The following is a 23,942-nucleotide window of genomic DNA, read 5'->3' as shown; positions in this document are numbered from 1 at the left end:
AAAACATCGGGCATCAGCGGGAAGCTGGGTACGATTGTGAGGAGGACATAATAGCAGACAAAGAATATGGGGTTCCTATTGAGAGGAATGAAGGAATTCGGGTGAGGTGAGGTAGCTTTGATCATGTAGGGAAAAATCTGGCTAGGACATGAATTTCTTAAACGTTCTTTTAGAGAATATTAATTAATTAGCAGAAAAGTACACCCCATGTTTTTGATGGCGTGTAGTTTGCTGTTGGGCTTGCACGTGGGTTGATTTTTGTCAAAGCATAAATATGTGCATACATTATAATACTCTAACTTATGTGCACTCTGGATAATATCTAGGAGAACGTGTGTACACCATCCATAGGGTTGGTGCAAGTGACAGTGATTTAAATGTACCATTTGCACTCATTTTCTGTACAGAAATCAGATGCCTACTTTTTCTTTGTAGAATAGGCTTGAAAAGGTACCCACTTGGCCTCTAGTCCTAGGCTCCCTTTGAAAGAGTTACCCTCAAAATGCTAAACAGATATTTTTAATTTACTGCAAATGTTGGTTACTTGGGCTTAGACCAATGCACATAATAGTTTTCTTGGTTATATTACAGCTAAGTGCTTCTATGGAGGAAAAGTCCTGGCAGAAGGCCATCGCATTCTGGCTAAGAACTGCCGAGAATGCAGAGTAAGTAGGCTTTTTTGGAATGCTTATAGAAGTTAAGAGTTAGAGGTTGTGTCCTCAATGCACAGTGTTGTAAAGTGAAAGAAGCTTAGATTTCAGACTATAAAAGAATAGTCTGTTATTGAGAAAAACATGGGGGAAGCCACTGCTTTCCCTGGATCAGTAGCATGGAATGTTGCTACTCTTTGGGGTTCCGGAATCTTGATAATCTTTGAGATTCTGGAATGTTGCTACTCTTTGGGTGTTTGCCAGGTACTGGTGACCTGGATTGGCCACCATGAGGATGGGCTACTGGGCTTGATGGACCAGTAAGGCTATTCTTATGTTCTCAACAATTATTTCGAGAGTTTTGGCTCCATGAATGAGATCACACTGAGAAAATGTCAGGATCCAAACATTGGACTTTTTAAAAAAAATGTTTAATTTATATACCACTTATAATCTACATTCAGGTACTCAAGCATATTTCCCCGTCTGTCCCGGTGGGCTCACAATCTATGGGGTCTGAAAGAATCTTATGGGCCAAGGTACAATAGAGACAGTATGGACCATCCTAACTTTATCCAGATATAGTCTGAATTTTTGTCAGGGGCTGAATATGTAACGATGGCGAACAAAAGCCTGGATATTCAACACTGGTTTCTGGACATGGCCCAGTGTTGAATATCCAGAATCGAAAAGCCCATGGTAGCCAATGTTTGAAAAATGCTGACAACCGCAGGCTGGATATTGCCCCAGAGTTTTTCAACTGCAGGAATGCAAGGGTAAAAGCAGAGGTTACTTAGGGCTTGTGCTTATTGGAGCATGTGGGTCTTTTGAACATTATTTATCGCCACACTTCATCTGTGGGATACCGGGGATATAAACAGCTTGTTTATCGAGGTGATTGTTCATGAGATCAAAGACTTGCAGCTTCGTAAAAATGTTGAGGAAACCCTGGAACAGACAAGTTAACTTTCTTAAAGATTTTGAGAACTCTACAGTTTAGAAACCCGTAATAGAAAGCTAGTTTAACTGCGCTGAATTGAAAAGAATGTGAGCAAGTAAGAAGTAACTTGAAACTATTATAGAAAAGATGAATGTAGCTTGCTGGCTGTCAGTCTTGTACATTATGATTAAAGAGTTCCTGAGCTCGGGGATGGCTAGCCCTGTCACCCTTAGCTGGCATTGACATTTTCAGTAGTATATTATTTTTTAAATTACTTCTTTGCAGAATGGCGTTTTAGTAAAAGTAGCCGAAGCTTGTCTACCTTTGAATTGCACCGAGAATGACCACGTTCTCCCGGAAAACCAGTGCTGCCGAGTCTGCAAAGGTAAGACGCAGAGATATGATTTCCAATGTTTTTGTGGCAAACCTTTTTCATTTCTGGAAAGTAATACTGCAGATCATTGGTTCTTAAACCAGTCCTGGGGGGCGGTGCTGACGGCCTGCAACAATGGCCTGTCGCCCGACGGCTTCAATAGTGGCTTGTCATCTTTATTATTCATCTGTATTAATCCCGCTCCTGAGGAAGGTGTCAAAACTGAGCTCTGTTGAGTGGAGACTTCTGCAGACTATACTTTTCCAAATGAAGCTAAGTATTTCGAGTTTAAGGACTTTGTATGTGCATACAGCCTTTGGATAAATTTTAATGAATTGCCAAAGAAGACATCATCTTTAATCAATTGAACTATTGCTTTTGTTATGAACTATATTTATTATATTAACTTTTTCTATTTTTGATGTTTACTGCATGATCAATTTTCACATGGACTTTTCATGCTTATAGGTTTTCATGGGAATAATACATAATTCATGGACTGGGTTTAACCTGATAGTTTTTTTTAAGTGTTTGCACCTGCGCTTTAAACTTTTTTCTAAGCTTTTTTTATGCATGTTTTCCTAGCACTTTACTTTCTAGCACTCCAGCACTTCATTTTTTAGTCTTGGGAGATATTTAATGGTCAGTTCCACTGGAGAAAATGTTTGTTGAAATTTACATATATATCAGGACAATGTGATGTATGAGGCAGTTCTTATTTAGACTTAGGTCTAGTGCTAGTCACTAATGAGTTTCTGCCTGAGCCAAATAATCTCCCGTGCGGCATCACCAAGGCTCATACTGATGTCCATTATTTAAAGATAGTTTTGCTTTTTCTTTATTTTCCAAACATTTTTTCCATGAAACTGGAGTTCTGTCCAATTTTTTCTTGGGAACTTAGTTTTGATTCTATTGGCAGATTATTTTTTAGGGTTATAGTTGTTGAGCTATTTCAAGATCTTTAGCCATATCCATTTATCAAACCCTCCACAAATGCATGGCTTGCAATTAAATCAGCAGAAATTTGGCCTAAGAACCAGGTTGATAAGCATATTGAAAACCAGACTCATAGGAGGTCAAGTTCTAGATGCTTTCAGCTGGAAAACAGTTTAGAAGTAGGGCATGCAACCTTGTAGGCAGAGGGGATGGAAAAGTGATTTAATTGCACTCACAATTCAATGCAAAATCAATTTTCTCAGTGCTTGTTAAAATTTTGAGTGGGTCTCTCCATTTGTGCGAGTCTCTTCAATTTACATTTTCATTAGAAGTAGAAATTGATTTTGAAGCAGTGATTCAGAACAATGGCCGTCTTTGCGTTTGGTCTTTCAAGAGATTTTGACTTTGTACCAACTTTTTAAAGGATTAGATCATTTTGGCACCTCATGCGCTGCTAGATGGTAACACAATAAAATGAAAGACTTAGTAAAGAGAGGAAGAAATTCTATTTGACTCTCTGGAAACTCTTTTCCCCTATGGAAGCATTTCCATTGAGTGGAAGGTGGAGAGGGTGAAGCAATCCCAGAGCACAGAGCCGTTTGACAGCAGGGCAAGGTGCTTGTTCGGAAGAGTCGGAGGAGAGACCAGTGGCATAGTAAGGGTAGGAGGTGCCCCCCTCCTGTTCCTTCCTCTCCACACTCCTGCTCCTTCCATGGTCCCGCTCCTTCCCAGCCCACACTCATGCTCTCCCTCCCCCCCCCCACCCCGGACCTCTAAATCTTCGCCATTGTGAGTGGCCTCTGCAGCATGCTCCTTGCACCGGTGTTGGAGTTCCCTCTGTCCTGCCCCGTGACCCGGAAGTGATTCAGAGGGGAACCAGGCTGGCGTGAGCAACAGGTAGGAAAAATTGCTCATGTTAGTGAAGATCTACAAAGGTAGGTGAAAGTGGGGTGGGGAGACACAACGTTTGAGTATGGGCAGCCAGTGAGCCGACGCTAGAGCCTGGGAGACAGGGCTGCGGGGACGGAGGTTTTTCAGAAGCCTGATCGCCGTTGTATATTTTTCACCGTGAGACCGTTGAATAGTGCATTGCAGTAATCCATGCAGGAGAGTGGTAAGGCATAGAGTAGTTGGGCAAAGTCAGACTTTGAAAAGTAGTTCCTTATTGTTCGGAGTTGTCATAGGTAGTAGAACGAGGAAGATACCATCTGAGAGATGTGGTCGGAAAGCGACAGGTTGCATTCGAGGAGTTGTGTACTTGGTCTTTTGCAGTTATAGTAATCGAGTGCCAGCACAGTGAGGAACAGGCGCGGTTGCAGCATTCTTTGCGGATCCAAAGGAGTTCTGTCTTGGAGGCGTTCGGTTGTAATTTCTTGATGGTCATCCAGTCTTTGATTTCCAAGTGGCATTTTAGGAGTTTCACGATCTGGGCATTGCAGGTTTCTTCTAATGGTAGGTATCGTTGGATATCATCCGCAAAGGAGTGAATCTGTATTTGATATTTGCAGGCTATGTCTAGGACAGGTCTAACGTAGAGACTGATAGCAGAGCCCCATATTTGATCGGTTTTGGTAAACAGCCTTAAAGCAATATGAATAAAAGGTAACTAGGGAAGTTTTTCAGGGCTGATGATAAAATTCATGACCCCCATTAAAGACTTGGGGTGTGACCCGCTGGCTGGGCATTTGGGGCCCTTTTTCTCACTTTCTCTTTCCTGTTTGGACCAATGCGAGTTTAAGCGTTTTTCACACTTGCCCGTTCTGGTTTATTCATTCGTCTATTTGATTTTGGGCAGTATTACAGCTTCTATTTTCTGCTCAGAATTGTACAATCACTTGAGTTTGCCATTTAGATGATCAGGTCCCTTTTTAAAGCTGTGCTGCTGAGCAACGCCCCGTAAATGTCGAGTCGCCCGTTCTGTAGCCGTGGACGGCTGGGCATTTAGCATGGACGGTTTGGCATCGCAGCTGTGTCAAAGCCCGCCTAGGTTTGATTTTGCGGTCAGTATAATTTTTTTAAATAATAGATAAAAGGGAGAGTGATATGGCACTTATTTTTTTTTTTTTTTGTGAAGGCATTCTGTTAAGGGAAGCGGAACGCAGTTCGGGGTTGCTGTGTTAAGGATGGAGATCACTAGCCGCTGTGTAGGGTTTGTACTTGGATTGCATTGTTTAAATATGTTCTATTGCATGTGATTTATATATATATTTTATTATAATAAGTGCTAGAAATAAATAAACACACAAAATTATTTCAAAAGGATCCACTTCATTAGGAACAATGTCATTTATGGATGAAAAGAGGAAAATTATGAAAGCATATTTTCCCGATAAAGCAATGTTATTTTATGGTCGTACTGTGTTGGTTTTCCCATATGTATCAAGACAAACTCAATATCGTCGTAAAGCCTTCCTCTTGCTAAGACCTAAAATCTTAGCAGGTGGTGGCACATTCTTCTTGAAATATCCTTGTAAATGTCTGGTCACCTGGGAAACCAAATCATATGTCTTTTTTGGAACCTATGCATTTGGAAGTTTTTCTCACGGAGAAGATGAAGGCTTAATTGGTGACGTTATGACTTTTTTTTTTAAATATTTAAGTTCTAGTGTTCCGAGGGTACAAATTTAATTCCTGCAGCAGAGATAGTATTTACCTTTCTCCAAGAAGTGGGCTTGAATCATGTAATATTTTCTTATAACTGTATTTTGGGCCGTTTTTGGCAAGCTGTTTTGTTTTCTGTATTTCCTTATGATTTCTGAATTTTATGTTTATATGAAGAAATCTCAATAAAAAATAAATTAAAAAAACCCACCTTCATGAGGAGTGGAAGAATGAAGATAGGAATTGGGAGGGGTATTGAACAGGCAGATCAGGTCAAGGAGATGGAGAATAGAATAGGCTGGATGTGGAGTGGATTGGGACTTGTATACTGCCTTTTTGTAATTATACAACTACGCTCAAAGCAGTTTTACATAGAGGAATTTCAGGCATTTTCTCTATCTGTCCCAGGGGAGGATTAAGTGACTTGCCCAGGGTCACAGGAAGCAGAGGGTTTGAACCCACAACCTCATGGTGCCGAGGCTGTAGCTCTAACCACTGCACCACACTCTCCTCCAATACAATAGCAGAAGTGAGCCAAGTATAGAACAATGAAGCCATTGTGACATCACTGATGAGGTTAGCTCTTATTGGTGGAATGAGGCATTATGACCTCAAGGAAAGGGATTGGGTCTTGTATACAGCCTTTATGTAGTTACGATGCATGACCACACTCAAAGCAGTTTACATACAGGTACTTCAAGCATTTTCCCTATCTGTCCCGGTGGGCTCACAACCTATCTAATACAACTGGGGCAGTGGAGGATTAAGTGACTTACCCAGGGTCACAGGGAGCAGTGCGGGGTTTGAACCCACAACCTTAGGGGGCTGAAACTTTAACTCTAACCACTGTGCCACACAGAGGGCATTAAATCTACAAACCTCTCCTCCAATATGAAATTCAAACTTTGCTTATGTGAGGGGTGAAAGTTTAAAATTAAAATATGGCTTAACGAGAAAATGGGAAAAGAAAATGTGGGGTGATGGGGAAGAAAGAAAGAGCACTGTGTAGTCCCCTTTTCAACATGTCACCTCTAGCCTTATTAAATCACATTGATTGCCTGTTCTTGTTAGTCACAAGGCTCGACAAGATTTATCAGCCTACGAGTAGACTGTTACGTTCCAAGGGAATTCGGTTTCTCTCTATCCCTCCTATAAGAATGGTATTTTTTGAGGACACAGGAATTAGTCCTTCTTCCTTCACAGGCTCAAGGGACTAGCATCAGCTGCTCTTACATAGAGTGGCATCAGGTAGATCAATTTTTAAGAGACAAACTTACTATGTAATGCTGAACACCACTTGTACCTGGTAATGGGTAGATGGCAGGGAGGGGGGGGAATGAGAAGAGGATTCAACTATAAAACCTTACAAAATAAGAAGTACTTCATGAGACTATCCCCCTCCTTTGCAAAGCCACGCTTAACTGTCAGTGTGGATGAATAGGGGAGAGAAGAAGGAGTTAAGGGAGAGGAGAGTGTGGAATGATGTGGGTGGTCTGGAGTAGGCTTACCAGACGTCCGGGAAAACCCAGACATGCCCTCTTTATAGGGGGCTGTCTGGGCTCCCGGATGTACTTTTCAAAACCTGGCAGTTTGTCCAGGTTTTGGAAAGCCCCGAGCTCTGGACCGTGTCTGGAGAGCCTTCAATAAGTGTGCGCGGGTGATGCCATACACATCCATGCATGCTGGAGGCCCTCCAGACACAGCTGAAGGTAAAAAAAAAAAATAAATGCAGCATTTGGGGGCGGGGCTAAATACGGAATGGGGTGGGCTGCGTCCAGGTTTCACATTCTTCAAATATGGTAGCCCTAGTCGGGATAGAGTGAGATGGAGATGGGCTGCAGTTGGAAGGCAGAGAGACTGGTAGGGATTGGGGAGAAGGGAGAGTAGGGAGACTTAAGTGATTTCCTATCTCTTCTTTAGCTCCAGTCCTTTAAATGCTTTATTATGTGTGCAAACTTCTGGGAGGACGAGATATAAAACCAAATAAATAAATATTTGCCAGTCAACTATGATTAGGGTTGCCAGATTTTCCTTTCGGAAAATCCGGATCCCTAGCCTCGCCTAGCTCCGCCCCCAAGCCCACCCTAGCCCCGCCCCCGCTCTCACATGATGATGTCGCATGCAGGCGCGCGTGCTCATCATGTGACGGCCGTGCATGCGCGGACTTCCTCCCTGCCTGACCAAGCTTTTCAAAACCCGGACGGACCCTCCGGATAGGTCCTCAAAAGGAGGACATGTCTGGAGAAAATCTGGACCTCTGGTAACCCTAACTATGACCCACCTTGCTTTCTTAGTTTTTCAATTTGTTCTTGCCATGGGGGAGGGGGGAGGGATGGTAGAGGGAAGGACATCATTTGTATGGCGTCCAGGACCCCAAATCATTCTGAAAAGTTGGCTGCGGTGGTCTGAAGTGCCCTAGGTTTCATTTTCAGCTCTCTAGTGGACAATTTGGGGGCCATTTCACATGCCAAACTGTTTCTACATGTCTTTGTTTATGTCCTGTTCCTGTCAGGAGTTCAAAAGAGGTCCCTGAAGGAAAACTGAGATTATTGCTCTTTATGGTTAACTAGGTCACTTGCCAGTTGGACTGCAGGAGCAGCAAATTTAGCTTCTGTGCCAGCCAGGCGCCCCACTGACAAGAAAAACACAAAACATGAAAAAACGAGAAATATTCAATTTCCATGTAAAACAGGTTTAAGTCACTTCTCCGTAATGCTGTTTTGCTGACGGGCCCTGGATTATCTGCCGTCTTGTGTTGTCAGAATGTCTTTAGACATTTATGTCCTGAAGTCTCTTAAGAAATTTAGGTCAGCATTAACAACCTTTGGTTTCAGCCAGGTCTACCTACCGTCCCTTAGCCAGTAGTTCAGCCTTTCTGTGGCACCCAGTGATAAGTTATTTCATTTTCTATCCTGTTCTCCCAGGGGAGCTCAGCATGCTTACATGGATTTATCCAGGTATCCAAGCATTTTTCCCTGTCTGTCCTGGTGGGCTCACAATCTATCTAATGTACCAGGGACAATGGGGGGATTAAGTGACTTGCCCAAGGTCACAAGGAGCAGCGTGGGTTTGAACCCACAACCTCGAGGTGCTGAGGCTGCAGCTTTAACCATTGCGAACCTCTAGAAACTGAACATAAGCAGTGCCTCTGCCGGGTCAGACCAGAGGTCCATCCCGCCCAGCAGTCTGCCCCCGCGGCGGCCCAACAGGTCATGACCTGCCTTAATCACCAGAAGGGGCCCCCTTGCCCCCTAGGTTTCTCATCGAAGTCCTATCTTCCCATCAATGTCCTAACCCTCCGGCCTTGCACCTGCACGACCTGGTGAGCTGTCTATACTTATGCAACACCCCAGCACCTCCCTCAGTACCCCACGATCCCCTTTTCCCTCAGGAATCTGTCCAATCCCTGTTTGAATCCCTGTACTGTACTCTGCCAGATCACTTCCTCCGGGAGCGCATTCCATTTGTCCACGACCCTTTGGGTGAAGAAAAACTTCCTTGCATTTGATTTGAACCTATCTCCCTTCAGTTTCTCTGAGTGCCCCCTCGTACCTGTCGTCCCTTTTAGTCTGAAGAACCTGTCCCTGTCCACCCTCTCTATGCCCCTAAGTATTTTGAAGGTCTCTATCATATCCCCCCTGAGCCTCCTCTTTTCCAGAGAGAAGAGCCCCAGTTTATCCAGCCTCTCAGCATATGGGCAGTTTTCCAGCCCTCTTACCAGTTTCGTTGCCCGAAATATAGTAAAAGTGAGCGGGGGCGGTTCTAGGGTTCTGGATTTTCCAGACGGAAAATCTGGTAACCCTAGCTATACAGTATGTGCAAAACATCAGCCTTGACCTCGAGTGTACCCTAGCCAGACACATTTAAAAATTCAAGGAACATTTGCCAGTTTCAGAGTGAATGCAAAGCAGGTTTGAAAAAGTGTTTAAACGGATACAAGGAAAATTACAATAGCGACATCAAAAAATCAGATATTTTTAGGGTAACCAGATTTTCTATTTGGAAAATCTGGACTTGTAGACCAACCCCCGTTCCACCCATCCCTGCCTCAGCCCCGCCCTTCGCAGCCTGCTCTTGTCAGTCAGGAGCGCATCCGCCCGACAGTGATTTGTTCCAAGCTTTTCAAAACCCAGATAAAGTGATCAAACAATTTATAATGGTCTAATGTTCACATTTGTGGAACATTTACGGTTGGGAAAGTCATTTTTTTGAACAGTTGATTTCAACTGTCAAGATCTGAGTTATTAGTACTGAGTATGATTATTAGAGGGAAAATACAAAGAATAAGACTTCTGTCTGAAATGCCACTCCAGTGCTTTCGGACAAAGTTGTGGGTATAATGTCTAGCTAAATTACAGTGCAAAGTAAACACACATATAATTTTCCGAGGTGAAAAGGAGAAAGACAGCTGAGGAAAGATTAAGAGAAACAGAAGGCAGACAATGGATGCGAGAAATCCAGCAGGGAAAGACTTTCACACTGCTAAGAAGTCACCCTGACAACACAATCCGAGGAGAAGCATCACAGATAAAGGAAAAGTGGCCACCCGAGTCCATTATGCTGTGAAATGTCACATTTTAATGATCGTGATGCGAGATTCATAATTCTGTCCTGTAGGTTGACAGAATGGAATATTTTCAGCAGATAAGGCTCTTAAATGGGATTTAGGTTGATGGTGTTATAAACGGAAACATTTTGTGCAGATTTTTGAAAGCTTGGGAGGACAGACCGGTGAAAGTGGCAGGAGGAGATCTGTAGAGTATGCGTAACCCCAAAATCTAGTTGGCAAAGTATCAACATATTGTACAACTAAAATTCAAACAGTGCAGAATTTATACAGTAAATCCTTTCCTAGGTGGAGTTCAGGGGCTGAGAGAAGCAAATACAAGTTTAAAAAAGAAAGGATAAATATTTAAAGAAATGCAAGCCAGGTTGCTGTGAAGAGACCCCTAAGGCTATGCTTGGGTTTGGCGGTTTCCAACCATTTTGGCTTCTTCTTAACTCAAGATTTTGTAACTTTTGACCAAACTGAAGGAAAAGTATCTGTCTAGTCTCCTTGTGTGTGTGTGTGTGTGTTTGGTTGCACAAGGGCAATTTTTAAAAACCTGATATTGAAAATATTTTTGATGCATAGGAAACCACATTACTCAACTTTAATTTATGAACAAAATCATTTTATGCGGTTGTACTGCGAGACTATCACTAGGGGTCAGAGGTAACATTTTGAGCCTGATGCTGGTACAGACAGATGCAAGTGGGGATTGCTCCTGTCCTATGACCCCTGAGTCACCAATGATTACTTATGGTGGCTTATGAGGGTCTAAGAGAGGGTATTGGGAGGGTATTGCGGGGCCACTGAGAAGTGAGTGGGGTTTAAGCACTTGAAACTTTTATGGGGCTTATTTTCAAAAAAGATAGACATCCAAAATACAGCTTAAACCAGCACTTGGACGTCTTACTAGTCAAAACTTACTAGTCCAAATGGGCATTCTCAAAACAGACTTTCTAGATGTCTTCCTGGTTGTTTTGTCTCCAGTGTGTCCAAATCTTAAGGGGGCGTGTTAGGGGTGTGTTTTTGGCAGACTTAAGACTTGGACACTTGTCAGGCTTAATCAAACCTTTAACAAAAGGTCCTAGGTTTCTTCTTGACGTTTGGAGCAAGACCTGTTTTATAAGCGACTAAATGCTAAAAATATTCCCAAACTGACCAGATGACCACTGGAGGGATTAAGGCATGACCCCCCCCCCCCACCGCCCCCCATTTACTTCCCCAGTGGTCACCAACCTGAAAAAAACTTTACGTTCTAGTCTGTATTATGAAGGGATGCTGAAAAGTTCTCAGTCCAAGCAGCTTTGGATGGTAACACAGACATTTTGAGCCCAGAGAGCAGAAAGGCACTCTAAGGGTTACTGCGGTGGTTTTCACATCAAAAGTCCCAGGTACAGATGGCACTATATCTTGCTTATATTGTATGGTGAGCTATTGTGCCTACATTAAGATGACACATGAAGGCATAAGGGCTATTGTTGTGGTGTACAGGTGGGTGCAGTACGTTTTGGGTGGGTTTTGGAGAACTCATCATGCAATATAAGCAATATATAGTAACATCAGTACCTGGGACTTTTAATGTGAAATTCACTACAGTACTTCTTAGAGAAGCCTATCTGCTATGCTTAACTGTTTGAACAGTTTGTTAAGAATGCAGGCTGCCTTGACGAAAACTTGATTGCGTGCGTTTTTTATGTGGACCTATTTATATTCGAGAATGGCCAAAAAAGATACACGTACTAAGGACCAAAATGTCTACATAGGTCATTTAAAAAAAGGATAGACATCTTGCTGTTTTCAGAATTGACAGTTTTCTCTACTAGATTTCTGGACGTCTATCCCAAAACATCGAAACTCGGAAGTCCTATCGAAAATGCACTTCCATGTGTCTTTGGAGGTGGGGGGTCTGGGGTAGGGTTATTTTTAGGGGATCTGAGTGGGGGGAAGGGGGAGACTCTCTGGGAGCATCATCCATGTGTTTGCCAGATGCTCAGCACTAGTGAAAGCTATAATGCAACTATCGCCCGACTCTTATCTCGTACAGGGCACATGTTTTCAGTTTGGGCCTTTTCACACTATTTTCATAGGTTTCTGGATTGTTTCATGCATTTTCGTTAACAGGGCAGGAGAGGCTAAGATAATCACCATTTAAAATCGCCTGTCTGGGGGCTAATTGGGCATATTACGTAAGTGCCACCAAAAAAATGCCCGGTCGACACCCAAGCCAAAACTAGGTTCTTTGTGGGCATTCTGGGGGCAGGGTTGGCATTTAAGTCAGCCACTAAATAGGACCAAGTAAAAGTCAATTCTATCTTTAAGTGGTTCTCCTTAGCCAGTTTAATAGTGACTATCGCACTTGGGGGGGTCATTTTAGTAAGGTGCACTAACCGATTTTAGCGTGCACTAAATTCGAACGCGTCCATAGAATATAATGGACGTGCTTAGCGCGCACTAAATCAGCTAGCGTACCTTAGTAAAAGAGGGGGTTAACCAGCTAAGTTTTTGCCAGCCACATATGCCTAGGTATTCAATTCTGGAGCTCAAACGTGGCTCAGCACTGAATATCCAGAGGCAAAGCTGGCAGCAGTCAGTGAAATTCTGACTGCCGCTATCTCAATATCTATCCCAACTTGGGTGGAACTTGCCTTGAAACTTTTGTAAAGCTCACTAATTGACAGCATATGCTAATTTGAAGCTTCACATGTGTGAAATTGATTTCGCACACAGTAAATTTAAGGTACGCTAATGAACCCAACGCAGATCCCTACAGCTCAGTCAAATGAGCATACGGAAGAAGTGTAAGTGGATTTTCTTTCTTTAATTTTCTTTTTACTTGATTTCTACCAGACTAAACAGGTTGTTTCATCTGCACAATATTTAGGCTCCACTTAAACGGAAATTTATTCAACGAACCTTTACACCGATCCAGCACTGTTTCGTAATGTGTATCAAATCTGCACAATTGGAAAGGTATTGCCCCCAAGACTGAGCCTTTTAACTGCATAAAACTGATCATAAATGCTGCGAGGCTAAAACCTGTGCATACTTTTGAACTAAAACATTGCAGTCGGGATGATACACGGTTATTCTGAAAAGGGGGCTGATCTTGAAAAAGCCTAGTGGCGAAACATGTTGGCTAGTCCCTTCCCAGCATTGAGAAGAGCTATGCATTGAAGCATTAACTAAAGATAGGACGTCAAGCTAAGTGATTTTGGCTTCATATATGAATTTAATTATTCATACTAGCCAAGATGGTAGTATTTTGGAGAAGAATTAACTGAACTTAAATTAAATTATAAAATATATATATATAAAAATTTTAAAATATATTAAGTTAAATGGAAAAAAAAAAGCAGCACAGATGATGAATATATGCCACTAGTGATATACACAGCCTTTCTAAATTGCATATGTCTGAGTCTGCTTACAATTGAAAATTATATATACAGTATTTAAAAGATTTAAGTTGCTGCATTTGGGACATTTGTGCTTGCTAAGTGCACCATTTTATAGTAGCTGGCCTGCATCTAGGATGGGTGAGTAGGCCCGATATTGAACCCTAATGCACTAAATTTGTCTATGTACTTTAAATGCATTTTCTAAATCAGAATGAATCCCTCAGGATTGAAGCTCCCATATGCTAGTCTTAACGGTGCTAAAGCGATGGTGTCTTCCCTTCATTTTCTAGGACACGACTTTTGTGCCGAAGGACACAGATGTGGTGAAAATTCAGAGTGTAGGAACTGGAATACCAAAGCGACCTGTGAATGCAGAAACGGCTACGTCCCTATCCAAGGAGACGCTGCAAATTGTGAAGGTAAAGAAGGAAAATGGATGAGTGTGAAAGAAGTTGAAAGTGTGTGTGTTCAAGTGGGATTTCAAAGTTTTGGGGGCTATAGAAGACAGCTGCTTTGAGAGCAGAAAACAGCAGTTATTGCACGCAGAGCCACTGCATCGATTCATGGTTTGGGAATAAGGGATAGCAGATGTTGTGGATGGGCCATTTGGCCTTTATCTGCCATAATGCTTCTGTGTTTCTATAACCATAAAGCTCTATGACCTCACAATGCAGGAGTTAAGAGCCTTAGCCTGTAGGAAGAGGAGATGCAAATGTTACGAGCCTTAGCCAATAGGGAGAGGAGGAGATAGTGGATGCTCTGGATGGGCCATTTGGCCTTTATCTGCCATCATGTTTCTATGTTACTAAAGCTCTATGACTTCACAATGCAGGTGTAAAGAGCCTTAGCCTATAGGAAGAGGAGATGCAAATGTTAAGAGCCATAGCCAATAGGGAGAGGAGGAGATAGTGAATGCTCTGGATGGGCCATTTGGCCTTTATCTGCCATCATGTTTCTAGAACCATAAAGCTCTATGACCTCACAATGCAGGTGTAAAGAGCCTTAGCCTATAGGAAGAGGAGATGCAAATGTTAAGAGCCTTAGCCAATAGGGAGAGGAGGAGATAGTGGATGCTCTGGATGGGCCATTTGGCCTTTATCTGCCATCATGTTTCTATGTTTCTATAACCATAAAGCTCTATGACCTCACAATGCAGGTGGAAAGAGCCTTAGCCTATAGGAAGAGGAGTTGCAAATGTTAAAAGCCTTAGCCAATAGGGAGAGGAGGAGATAGTGGGTGCTCTGGATGGGCCATTTGGCCTTTATCTGCCATCATGTTTCTATGTTTCTATAACCATAAAGCTCTATGACCTCACAATGCAGGTGGAAAGAGCCTTAGCCTATAGGAAGAGGAGTTGCAAATGTTAAAAGCCTTAGCCAATAGGGAGAGGAGTTGCAAATGTTAAGAGCCTTAGCCAATAGGGAGAGGAGGAGAAAGTGGATGCTGCGGATGGGCCATTTGGCCTTTATCTGCCATCATGTTTCTATAACCATAAAGCTCTATGACCTCACAATGCAGGTGGAAAGAGCCTTAGCCTATAGGAAGAGGAGTTGCAAATGTTAAGAGCCTTAGCCAATAGGGAGAGGAGGAGATAGTGGGTGCTCTGGATGGGCCATTTGGCCTTTATCTTCCATCATGTTTCTGTGTTTCTATAACCATAAAGCTCTATGACCTCACAATGCAGGTGGAAAGAGCCTTAGCCTATAGGAAGAGGAGTTGCAAATGTTAAAAGCCTTAGCCAATAGGGAGAGGAGGAGATAGTGGGTGCTCTGGATGGGCCATTTGGCCTTTATCTGCCATCATGTTTCTATGTTTCTATAACCATAAAGCTCTATGACCTCACAATGCAGGTGGAAAGAGCCTTAGCCTATAGGAAGAGGAGTTGCAAATGTTAAAAGCCTTAGCCAATAGGGAGAGGAGGAGATAGTGGGTGCTCTGGATGGGCCATTTGGCCTTTATCTGCCATCATGTTTCTATGTTTCTATAACCATAAAGCTCTATGACCTCACAATGCAGGTGGAAAGAGCCTTAGCCTATAGGAAGAGGAATTGCAAATGTTAAAAGCCTTAGCCAATAGGGAGAAGAGGAGATAGTGGATGCTGCAGACTGGATGGGTCAGTCGACCTATATCTGCTGTCATGTTTCTAATAAGCTACCATCATCATAAGAACATAAGAATAGCCTTACTGGGTCAGACCAATGGTCCATCAAGTCCAGTAGCCCTTTCTCATAGTAGCCAATCCAGGTCACTAGTACCAGGCCAAAACCTAAGGAATAGCAATATTCCATGCTGTCCATTTCCAGCTCAGTTAGAATTAACCTCTATGCTTTATGATGCCTCTAGCTACGCCTCCTTTTGAGTTGTGCAGAGATGGCCCAGATACTATAAACTGCGCTGGTGTTAGCAGCACTGATCGCGTGCCAATCATGCATCTGCGCCATTTATAGAATCGCAGTATAGGCCTACATTTAAGGTGCCTGTCTTGCGCCTACGAAAGCACCTTGGGCCGCTTGACACCTAAGGCCACTTCTGGCATAAACCACACCCACACCAACCTCAGGCATCTTTAGGCATGCCTAGATGCTTCCGTAGGCATGCAAATGTTGCCTTCAATGTAGGCGCCATTCTCCACATTGATTTAAAAAGAACCATGCGTCCCAATTGGTTACTTAGACAGCGGTAGGACGCCTACCATCCCCTAACTTCAGGACACCGTTACTAGAATCTGGGCCAATGGGATTTAGGCACATGGGATTATTAAAATAGTGCGCAGGAAGACGCATGCACAAAATCTAATTACTGCCCATTAATTACAATAATTGATTGGCATTAATTTATTGCTAATGAATTGCTTGCTAGCTAATTAATTTGCGTGTGCCTCTTCAATCCACGTGCAAATTTTTGGTGCTCAGATTTGGGCACCACATATAGAATCTGGGGATGTGTTTTGTGGGAGTGTGGGACCCACCCATGCCCTACCTATGTCCCATCCCGTCCACGTTTACACCCCCTGCATCTGTGCACTGTGCAGGTTGCACGCTAAACTCGTGTGTTTAACTCAGACGAATAAAATGGTAGCACTCTATCTTAGCACGCCCAAGGCGCTTGCATGTCTGTGCCAAGCGTATGGCATTTGGGGAATTGTACAAATCCTAAAAGTATCTGTCGGTGGTGGGAGCCGCAGCTAAAATACATTGGCCCCTAAGTTTTCACTGTTGTTTTTTTCTACAAATGGTTTTGTTTATTTATCCCTCTCTTCCCCTCACGTGCTCTTTTAGTTTGATGGAAAAGAGAACGGGAGAGAAATACAATTAAACAAATCAATGTCACACTTCACTGAGTTTAATGTGTCAAGCCAGAAAAAGACAGAATTCAGAGTGGAACTAGCAGCTTAGCTATAACTGCGCTGTGCCACTGCCTCTGTGCTCCAGAGCCCCCTAATCATAATTCAGCTTCTCCGTTAAATGGATATTGGCTACCGGCGATGTGCGGCTTTTTAAAAGCACACTGAAAAAGTCATTAAAAAATTGCTCTCTGCGTGACGCCCCGATGCAACGTGCATGCGTTTTGGTGTTTTCTCAGATCAACAATTTACTGTATGTACTGTACAAAAATTAGTAAAAGATGAGGTATGTTTTTGTGACTTTATGTTCTTATATTTAAGACTGCCAAGGACCCTATAAAACCCCTGAGGAAGGTATTTATATTTTGCCAAAACATGGCCCGTGTTGGCTCATTTTTATTGTATACATTATTTGCTGCTTTTTTTTTTTTTTTTTTTAAATCTTGTGGATCACGTGTGTCTGTATATACTCTTTGTGGAATGTTTTTTATGATTATTGCTTATAAGTTATTTGGACACATATTAAACTACGATCTTCTGTTCCACAATCTTTTTGTTGTTTTGCTGCGTCGTTTCCTCTTGGTGCTATTTGACTTTTGATGTTTGGTCAATCGTTCAAACCAAAATGGCTTCCTTGCATGGACTCTATGGGTGCTTTTCTTTGAGAGATGCTGTAGCCGTTCGGTATTTGTCATTGGAGTCACCTTTGGATAGAATTGCCCCTTTTGCAAGTCGAAAGTTTCAAAAGCCAGTTTCTTCATCCTTTGCTGTACTTCTGTTTTGAGACGAGAAGAAATACAGTTGCACAAACAAGAATGTTATTAGCGAAAATGCCCTGATGCCATTTCTCAGGAGAGTTACAATTCGGCACTGATTAATTACTAATGCTTATAGCAGCTAAGGGGGCTCACTATGACGTATAAGACTCATTCAGGCTCAAGAGCTGTTTTCTACTGTTGAGTCTTTGGTTTCTCTGAAAGTGTCTGATTTAGATTATCCATCGTGTGATAAATTTGCCTGCTATTTTTGTTTTTTTTTAATCAAAGCTTAAGGCAATAACTCAATTGCTTCACTATGATAGTAATTTGGCAGTTAGTGAGCTTGAAAAAGGATGGACTAAATTTACACGTTTCAGTTGAAGATGTGGTCAAGACTATTGAAGCTCTGAACTATTTAACAGTCTTCTTAATCTACAGATTTGGGAGTCTCACAAGGGTCTTCCCTTTCTGCGCTATGGTTTAATTTGTTTATGTTGCCAGTGTGGACATTGTTATGTGAATTCAAGAAAATTTGGGGCCAAATACATTGGATCTTTAAGGGAGAGGATGGGATATTAGACAACATAGTTAGGCAGACTAGATAGGCCATGTGATCTTTATCTGCCTTAATTCTTCTATGTTTTTTTTTTATTTACCGATTGTATGTTGATGATTTGCAATATTATTTTTCCTGGTTCCTACATTGATGTAGGACTCAAATTGATGGAATTATACATTGGATCTATTTCTACCTGGATGAATGCCAACTGTCTTGTCTTTAAATGTAGAGAAGACTCAAATCCTATGGCTGGATTTGTTGATGTTCCTCCATTTTTTTGGCTTAGTGCAGGGGTGTCCAATGTCGGTCCTCGAGGGCCGCAATCCAGTCGGGTTTTCAGGATTTCCCCAATGAATATGCATGAGATCTATTTGCATGCACTGCTTTCAATGCATATTCATTGGGGAAATCCTGAAAACCCAACTGGATTGCGGCCCTCGAGGACCGACATTGGACACCCCTGGCTTAGTGCTTTGAAGATTTTCATTCTGAGTGCAGTATAAAGCTTAGGAGTGATTCTTGATTCTTTGTTTTTTTAGGCTGCTGTTGTGAAAACTTGTAGGCTCCTTTTATCACGCAGTGGTAGAACCTTATACCATGGAATGCTCTACTGCTGCTCGATAAAACTACGCATATATTTTTAAAAAATCAAGTTGGTGTTGAGGCTTAGGGATATTTTGTCCCCTCATAATTTTCGAGCATTTATGCAGTGTTTCCTGCTGCCGTATTTGGACTATTGCAACGCATTGCTCAGTGACCTTTCCCAGAGCAGCACGAGCGATAGGTTGTTTATCACGATAAAAACACATCCATCTGAAACACAAAAACCAGCATATATGCACTGTGACGTGGGTTTCTAATCCTTCCGTTGTTGTATTTCTTACTTGGCGTCTTGGCATTATAAATGAGACTCCAACCAATCTGCACTCGCCATCTCATTATGACGTAGTGAGATTGGCCAATCGCATCCATCCATAACATGACACTTTCCGTTACTAAAACCATCTCTACAGGTACTATCACAGGGAGAGCCCTGTGATAACGGAAGAAACCCTGCAGTGCCCTGAAACTAAACCTAAACCTGCTCCCAGAAGCAAGCAGGGCAAAGACAGCCCCCTGGTCAACAAACCCCACAAGAAGGGCAGCACTGCATTTACCCACTTATCCTTAGGAATAGCTAGGGACAGAGAACCACAAGTCCCAGCAGGCACTAGGCAGGTGGTGGCCTAGCTTAGAACTGGATTAGCTCCTGCAGGGCTAATCAACAGAAAAGCTACCAGGGCTCAGTAGCAGAGAGTTCTAGGAGCTCATGTGGACCTAGAAGCAATCAACCCAGAGCATGTGAAAAGGGTGTATCTTCTAGGCAAGGGAGGCAGCCACAAACCCACAGGATACCTGAATCCTCTGAGAGAAGCAGATCGGTGCAGCCATGGATTCAGAGGTCAGAAGCCAGTACTCCCCAAAGAAACCAGGTAGGAAATCTCTGGAGTGAGGCTTCTAATAATTCTTCTGATGACTATGATATTGAAAGGCTAGAAGAACTGTTTGTAAATGACATCGACATGGAGCCTGATGAATGGTGCATGTTTGAAGACATGGACACCTAGTGAAGCCTGTAGGAGTTAGAGTACTGTTTCTAGAAAGGTGGTGTTGCCTCACAAATCAGAGGAGCAGAAGAGTTAAAAATGACTGCTTCTGATTTAAAGTAAGCGCAGTGGAACTGTGAGCAACCTGATCCAAGCAGTGCAGGCAGGTTGCAGGATCCTGGAATTTGAAATTGAAAAGTTATTTTTCTGGTGTGGAAGCTGAGGAAGACACCTTTTTGAGCTTTGTATAACCAACTGGTTGGGATGAGTTGGGCAGGGGATCTGAAAAACCCAGATCCGATAAGGGTGGAAGAATCCCACGCTCAGGGTGAGAAATCTAGTTACCTCCTGAAAAGTGCTCCAGAAGCAAGCTATGGAAAACTTTAAGCAGAGTAAGCACGGTGGGGCAACAGGCTCTTTGGTCTCACTAAGTAGGGGGGGTGGGGGTTGTGTTTGGAAGTGCACTAGAAAATAAAGTGGAAAATACAGAGAAGATTCACACTGAAGCAGTTTGTGCAGTAACATTTAATTTTGTTTGCATACCCCTCTACCCTCCATTCCTCGGCTGAGGTTTGGGTGTCCCAGATCATGGCTCTGGGCTAATCCAGTCCAGGCCTTACCCAGTCACTGTACACAGTAATATACAGACTGTTCCTGTTTCAATGAAGTTATCCAGACAAGACAAACAAGAAACTCCAGGAATTTTAGTACTATACAAACTGGTTTAAAGAGGACCAAGGTCAGAGTCAACCATGATTAGGATTTAATTCTGTCTCTATAGGTAGAGTGTAGGTTGGATTTGAGTGGGCAATGGAGATCTAAGGTACATATGATACATTGGTAGTCCATAGTAAGCTTTAACTTAACTTTAGCAGTTGAGGGAACCCACAAACAGTAGTAAGACTGAATTTCTGTCAAAATGGAAGGCCTACACAATTTCAGATGCAATGCAGGCGTGCCAATCCACGTGCAAGTAAATAGACTGGTGAGAGGGCAAAGGGAAAGGATGGGGAGATGGAGCAGCTGAAGAAAGCGAGATGTTGCTGGATTTGGATTCGTAGATGTTAATCACCGTTTAGATATGTGCTGAACATGTGGTAATTTGAGCTTTTCATTCAACGTGGTAATCTAGGCGCGAGGCAACCTGTTCCACTTTTGATTTAATTCTTTTCCCGTCATACGCCATAAACTGTAAACAGAATGTAAGTATTGGAAAGACTCATCTGTGCTTTCAACCTTTTCGTTTCCATCGCTTCTGCTTGTCAACCTGCGACTCGCCTCAAACGGAATGAATTTCCCCTTTTCTTGCTTAACGTTGATGGAAGAGAGTCAGGGGACCTAAATTAAAGGATCAATTGGAAATCCCTTGGATGCGATTTGCTTTCTGGTCCACCGAACCTAGGTTTTGTTTTTGAAAAGTCAATAAATCATTTTGTAACTCCCTACCACCGGTAAAAAGAAACTGTGAATCGACTGGTTTATTTGCTTTTAAAATCTAGACTTTACATAGCACTCTGTAGAGTTTAATGCTTCCAAATATTTGTGGTTTTACAAACACAAGGATAGCCCTATTGAGTCAGATCCAAAGGTCCATCTAGCCCAGTATCCCATCTTCATGATGGCCAATCCACCCAAACAGTAGCAATATTCTATGCTTCTGATCCCAGGGCAAACAGTGGCTTCCCTCATGTTTGTCTCAATCGCATACTGTGGACTTCCAAGTTTTCCAAGTTTCCAAGTTTATTAATATTTGATTGATCGCTTATTATAAACTAAGCGATGAACAATTTATTTAAAATAAATAGAATTTTAGAAGTATTACAGTAAGCTGGGTTCCAATACAAACAGACAAAACAGACTGACATGATACATCTGGGAGGAAAGAAGACGGGAGGGAATAGTTACAATATTTAATCTTTTTCATAATCTAAAGAAGAAGAAGAGGGGGTAGGAAAAAAACATGAGGAAAGGGAATGTGAAAATAGGATAAAAAGTAATTTTAAAAATAGAAACTTAAATATAATGCGTTTTTAAATGTTAAAAGCGTCTTTAAATAAAAAAGTTTTTAAAATGGTTTTGAATTTATTAAGATCTTTAACTTCTCTTATATATAGTGGTAAGTTATTCCAAATTTGGGGGGCCATTACAGAAAATATGTCTAATCGTCTGGTGCCGATTATCTTTAAGGATGGAATCATTAATTGTCCTTGCGATGAAGAGCGGAGGGATCGTATTGCATTGTAGGGAATAAGTAACCTATCTATGAATTGTGGTTCGTGTGTAGTTAATGTTTTAAATACTAATAGGGAAATTTTGTAAATTATACGTTGGTTGATAGGCAACCAGTGTGAATCAATAAGGAAAGGAGTGACATGATCAAATTTTTTTCCATTGTGAATAATTTTAACTGCGGTGTTTTGTATTGTTTGTAGTCGTTTCTTTTCCTTTTGGGTAATATTCAGCAATAGTGAATTACAATAATCGAGTTTGGCAATCACTAAAGAATGAATTAAAATATTTAACGATTTGGGTTCCAAGAATTTCGACACAGATCGAATCATGCGCAAGCGATAAAAACAACTTTTAACTATATTACTGATATGATCGTGGTATGTAAAGTTATGATCAATTGTGACTCCCCCAAATCTGTTCTAAAACCAGCTCTACTAACTGCTCTTACCACATCCTCTGGCAACGCGTTCCAGAGCTTAACTATTCTCTAAGTGAAAAAAATATTTTCTCCTATTGGTTTTAAAAGTATTTCCCTGTAACTTCATTTAGTGTCCCCTAATCTTTGTGACTTTTGATGGACTACAAAATCAAACCACTTGTACCCGTTCTACACCACTCAGGATTTTCTAGACATCAATCGTATCTCCCCTCGGTCGTCTTTTTCAAACTGAAGAGTCCTAACCTCTTTTGTCTTTCCTCATACGAGAGGAATTCCATCCCCTTTACCATCTGGGTCGCTCTTCTTTGAACCTTTTCTAGTGCCGCTATATCTTTCTTGAGATAGAGACCAGAATTGAACGCAATACTCAAGGTGAGTCCGCACCATGGAGTGATACAGAGGCATTATAACATTCTTAATCTTTATTTTTTACCATCCCTTTTCATATAACTCCTAACATCCTGTTTGCTTTTTTGGTTGCCGCCACCCATTGGCCATAAGGTTTCAGCGTATTGTTTACAGTAACACCCAGATCATTTTCTTGGGTGTTTTTCTGCTTGTAAGACCTGTTTCGCATGCGGAACTAGTGCACCCAGCTATTTGCACAGGAAGAGTGCAGCTAATTTTATGTGATCAGGTGTTTAGGTGACCAGCTGGCTCAAGTTTGGTCGGAGCAGGGGAGGTGTGTGATTTTTATGTACGCTTCTTGTAAAATAACTGGGTACACGTGCAGACCTCATGCACACATTTGCCACCTTTTCAGAGCTGAGCATTTGCACTGTATTGAGATTTGATTCTGGGTGTCTTTTTTTTTTTTTTTTCATAGAGGTATATGGACACCTTTGTAGTTTTCATAAAAGAGATGTAAAAGTCTCCCTTTTGGAATTTCTGTTATAAATGATCTCTCGCATGGATAGTTCCTATTGCCCCTTTTCTGAATTGATCAGTTTGAGTGGGAATTGTCTCTCTACCTCAGATATAAATATATAAAATATCTTTCTACTTCTCCATGTCAAGCCTTGCTCGTTCTGTGACATTCTGGCTTCTTGCCAACCCTCTCCATATGCATCCTAAGAACATATAAGAGTTGCCATACTGGGACATACAGAAGGTCCATCAAGCCTAGTATCCAACAGTGGCCCCAAGTACATGGCAGAAACCCAAAGAATAGCAACATTCCAGAGCTGAAATTGTGATGTCATAAAGCCTCATTCCACCAGTGCCTAAGAGCCAACCTCATCAGTGATGTCACAATGGCTTCATTTTTCAATACTTGGCTCACTTCTGATTGGAGGAGAGTGTGGCCCAGTGATTAGATCAGTGATGTCACAATAGCTTGATTGTCCTATACTTGGTTCACATAAGACTATAAGAATTGTCATACTGGGACATACCAAAAGTCCATCAAGCCCAGTATCCTGATTCCAACAGTGGCCAGTACCTGGCAAGATCCTAAAAGAGTATAACAAGATACACCATTTTGTCTTTCCACAACTCTAATGACAAATGGCTTCTATTTCCATAGTTTGGTATCTCCTAAAAGTCAGTCTGTTCACAGGTCCTTCAAATGTAGCAGT

General features: G+C 42.0%; 1 protein-coding gene across 5 annotated transcripts in view; it reads left to right on the top strand.

Annotated features, from left to right (window-relative positions):
• Positions 1 to 23,942, top strand: part of NELL1 (neural EGFL like 1) — a 291,095-nt gene that overhangs the window by 98,385 nt on the left and 168,768 nt on the right. For all 5 annotated transcript variants that reach the window (XM_033928928.1, XM_033928927.1, XM_033928925.1 and 2 more), the window contains 3 exons: positions 592 to 665; positions 1,876 to 1,975; positions 13,738 to 13,866. In XM_033928928.1, coding sequence (XP_033784819.1) covers positions 592 to 665; positions 1,876 to 1,975; positions 13,738 to 13,866 — 303 coding nt within the window. The remainder of the gene's footprint in view (positions 1 to 591; positions 666 to 1,875; positions 1,976 to 13,737; positions 13,867 to 23,942) is intronic.

This window comes from Geotrypetes seraphini, chromosome 19, assembly GCF_902459505.1.
Source record: "Geotrypetes seraphini chromosome 19, aGeoSer1.1, whole genome shotgun sequence".
Lineage (NCBI taxonomy): Eukaryota > Metazoa > Chordata > Amphibia > Gymnophiona > Dermophiidae > Geotrypetes > Geotrypetes seraphini.
The sequence above is the reverse complement of the archived record's forward strand: the minus strand, read 5'-3'. Positions and strand labels throughout refer to the sequence as shown.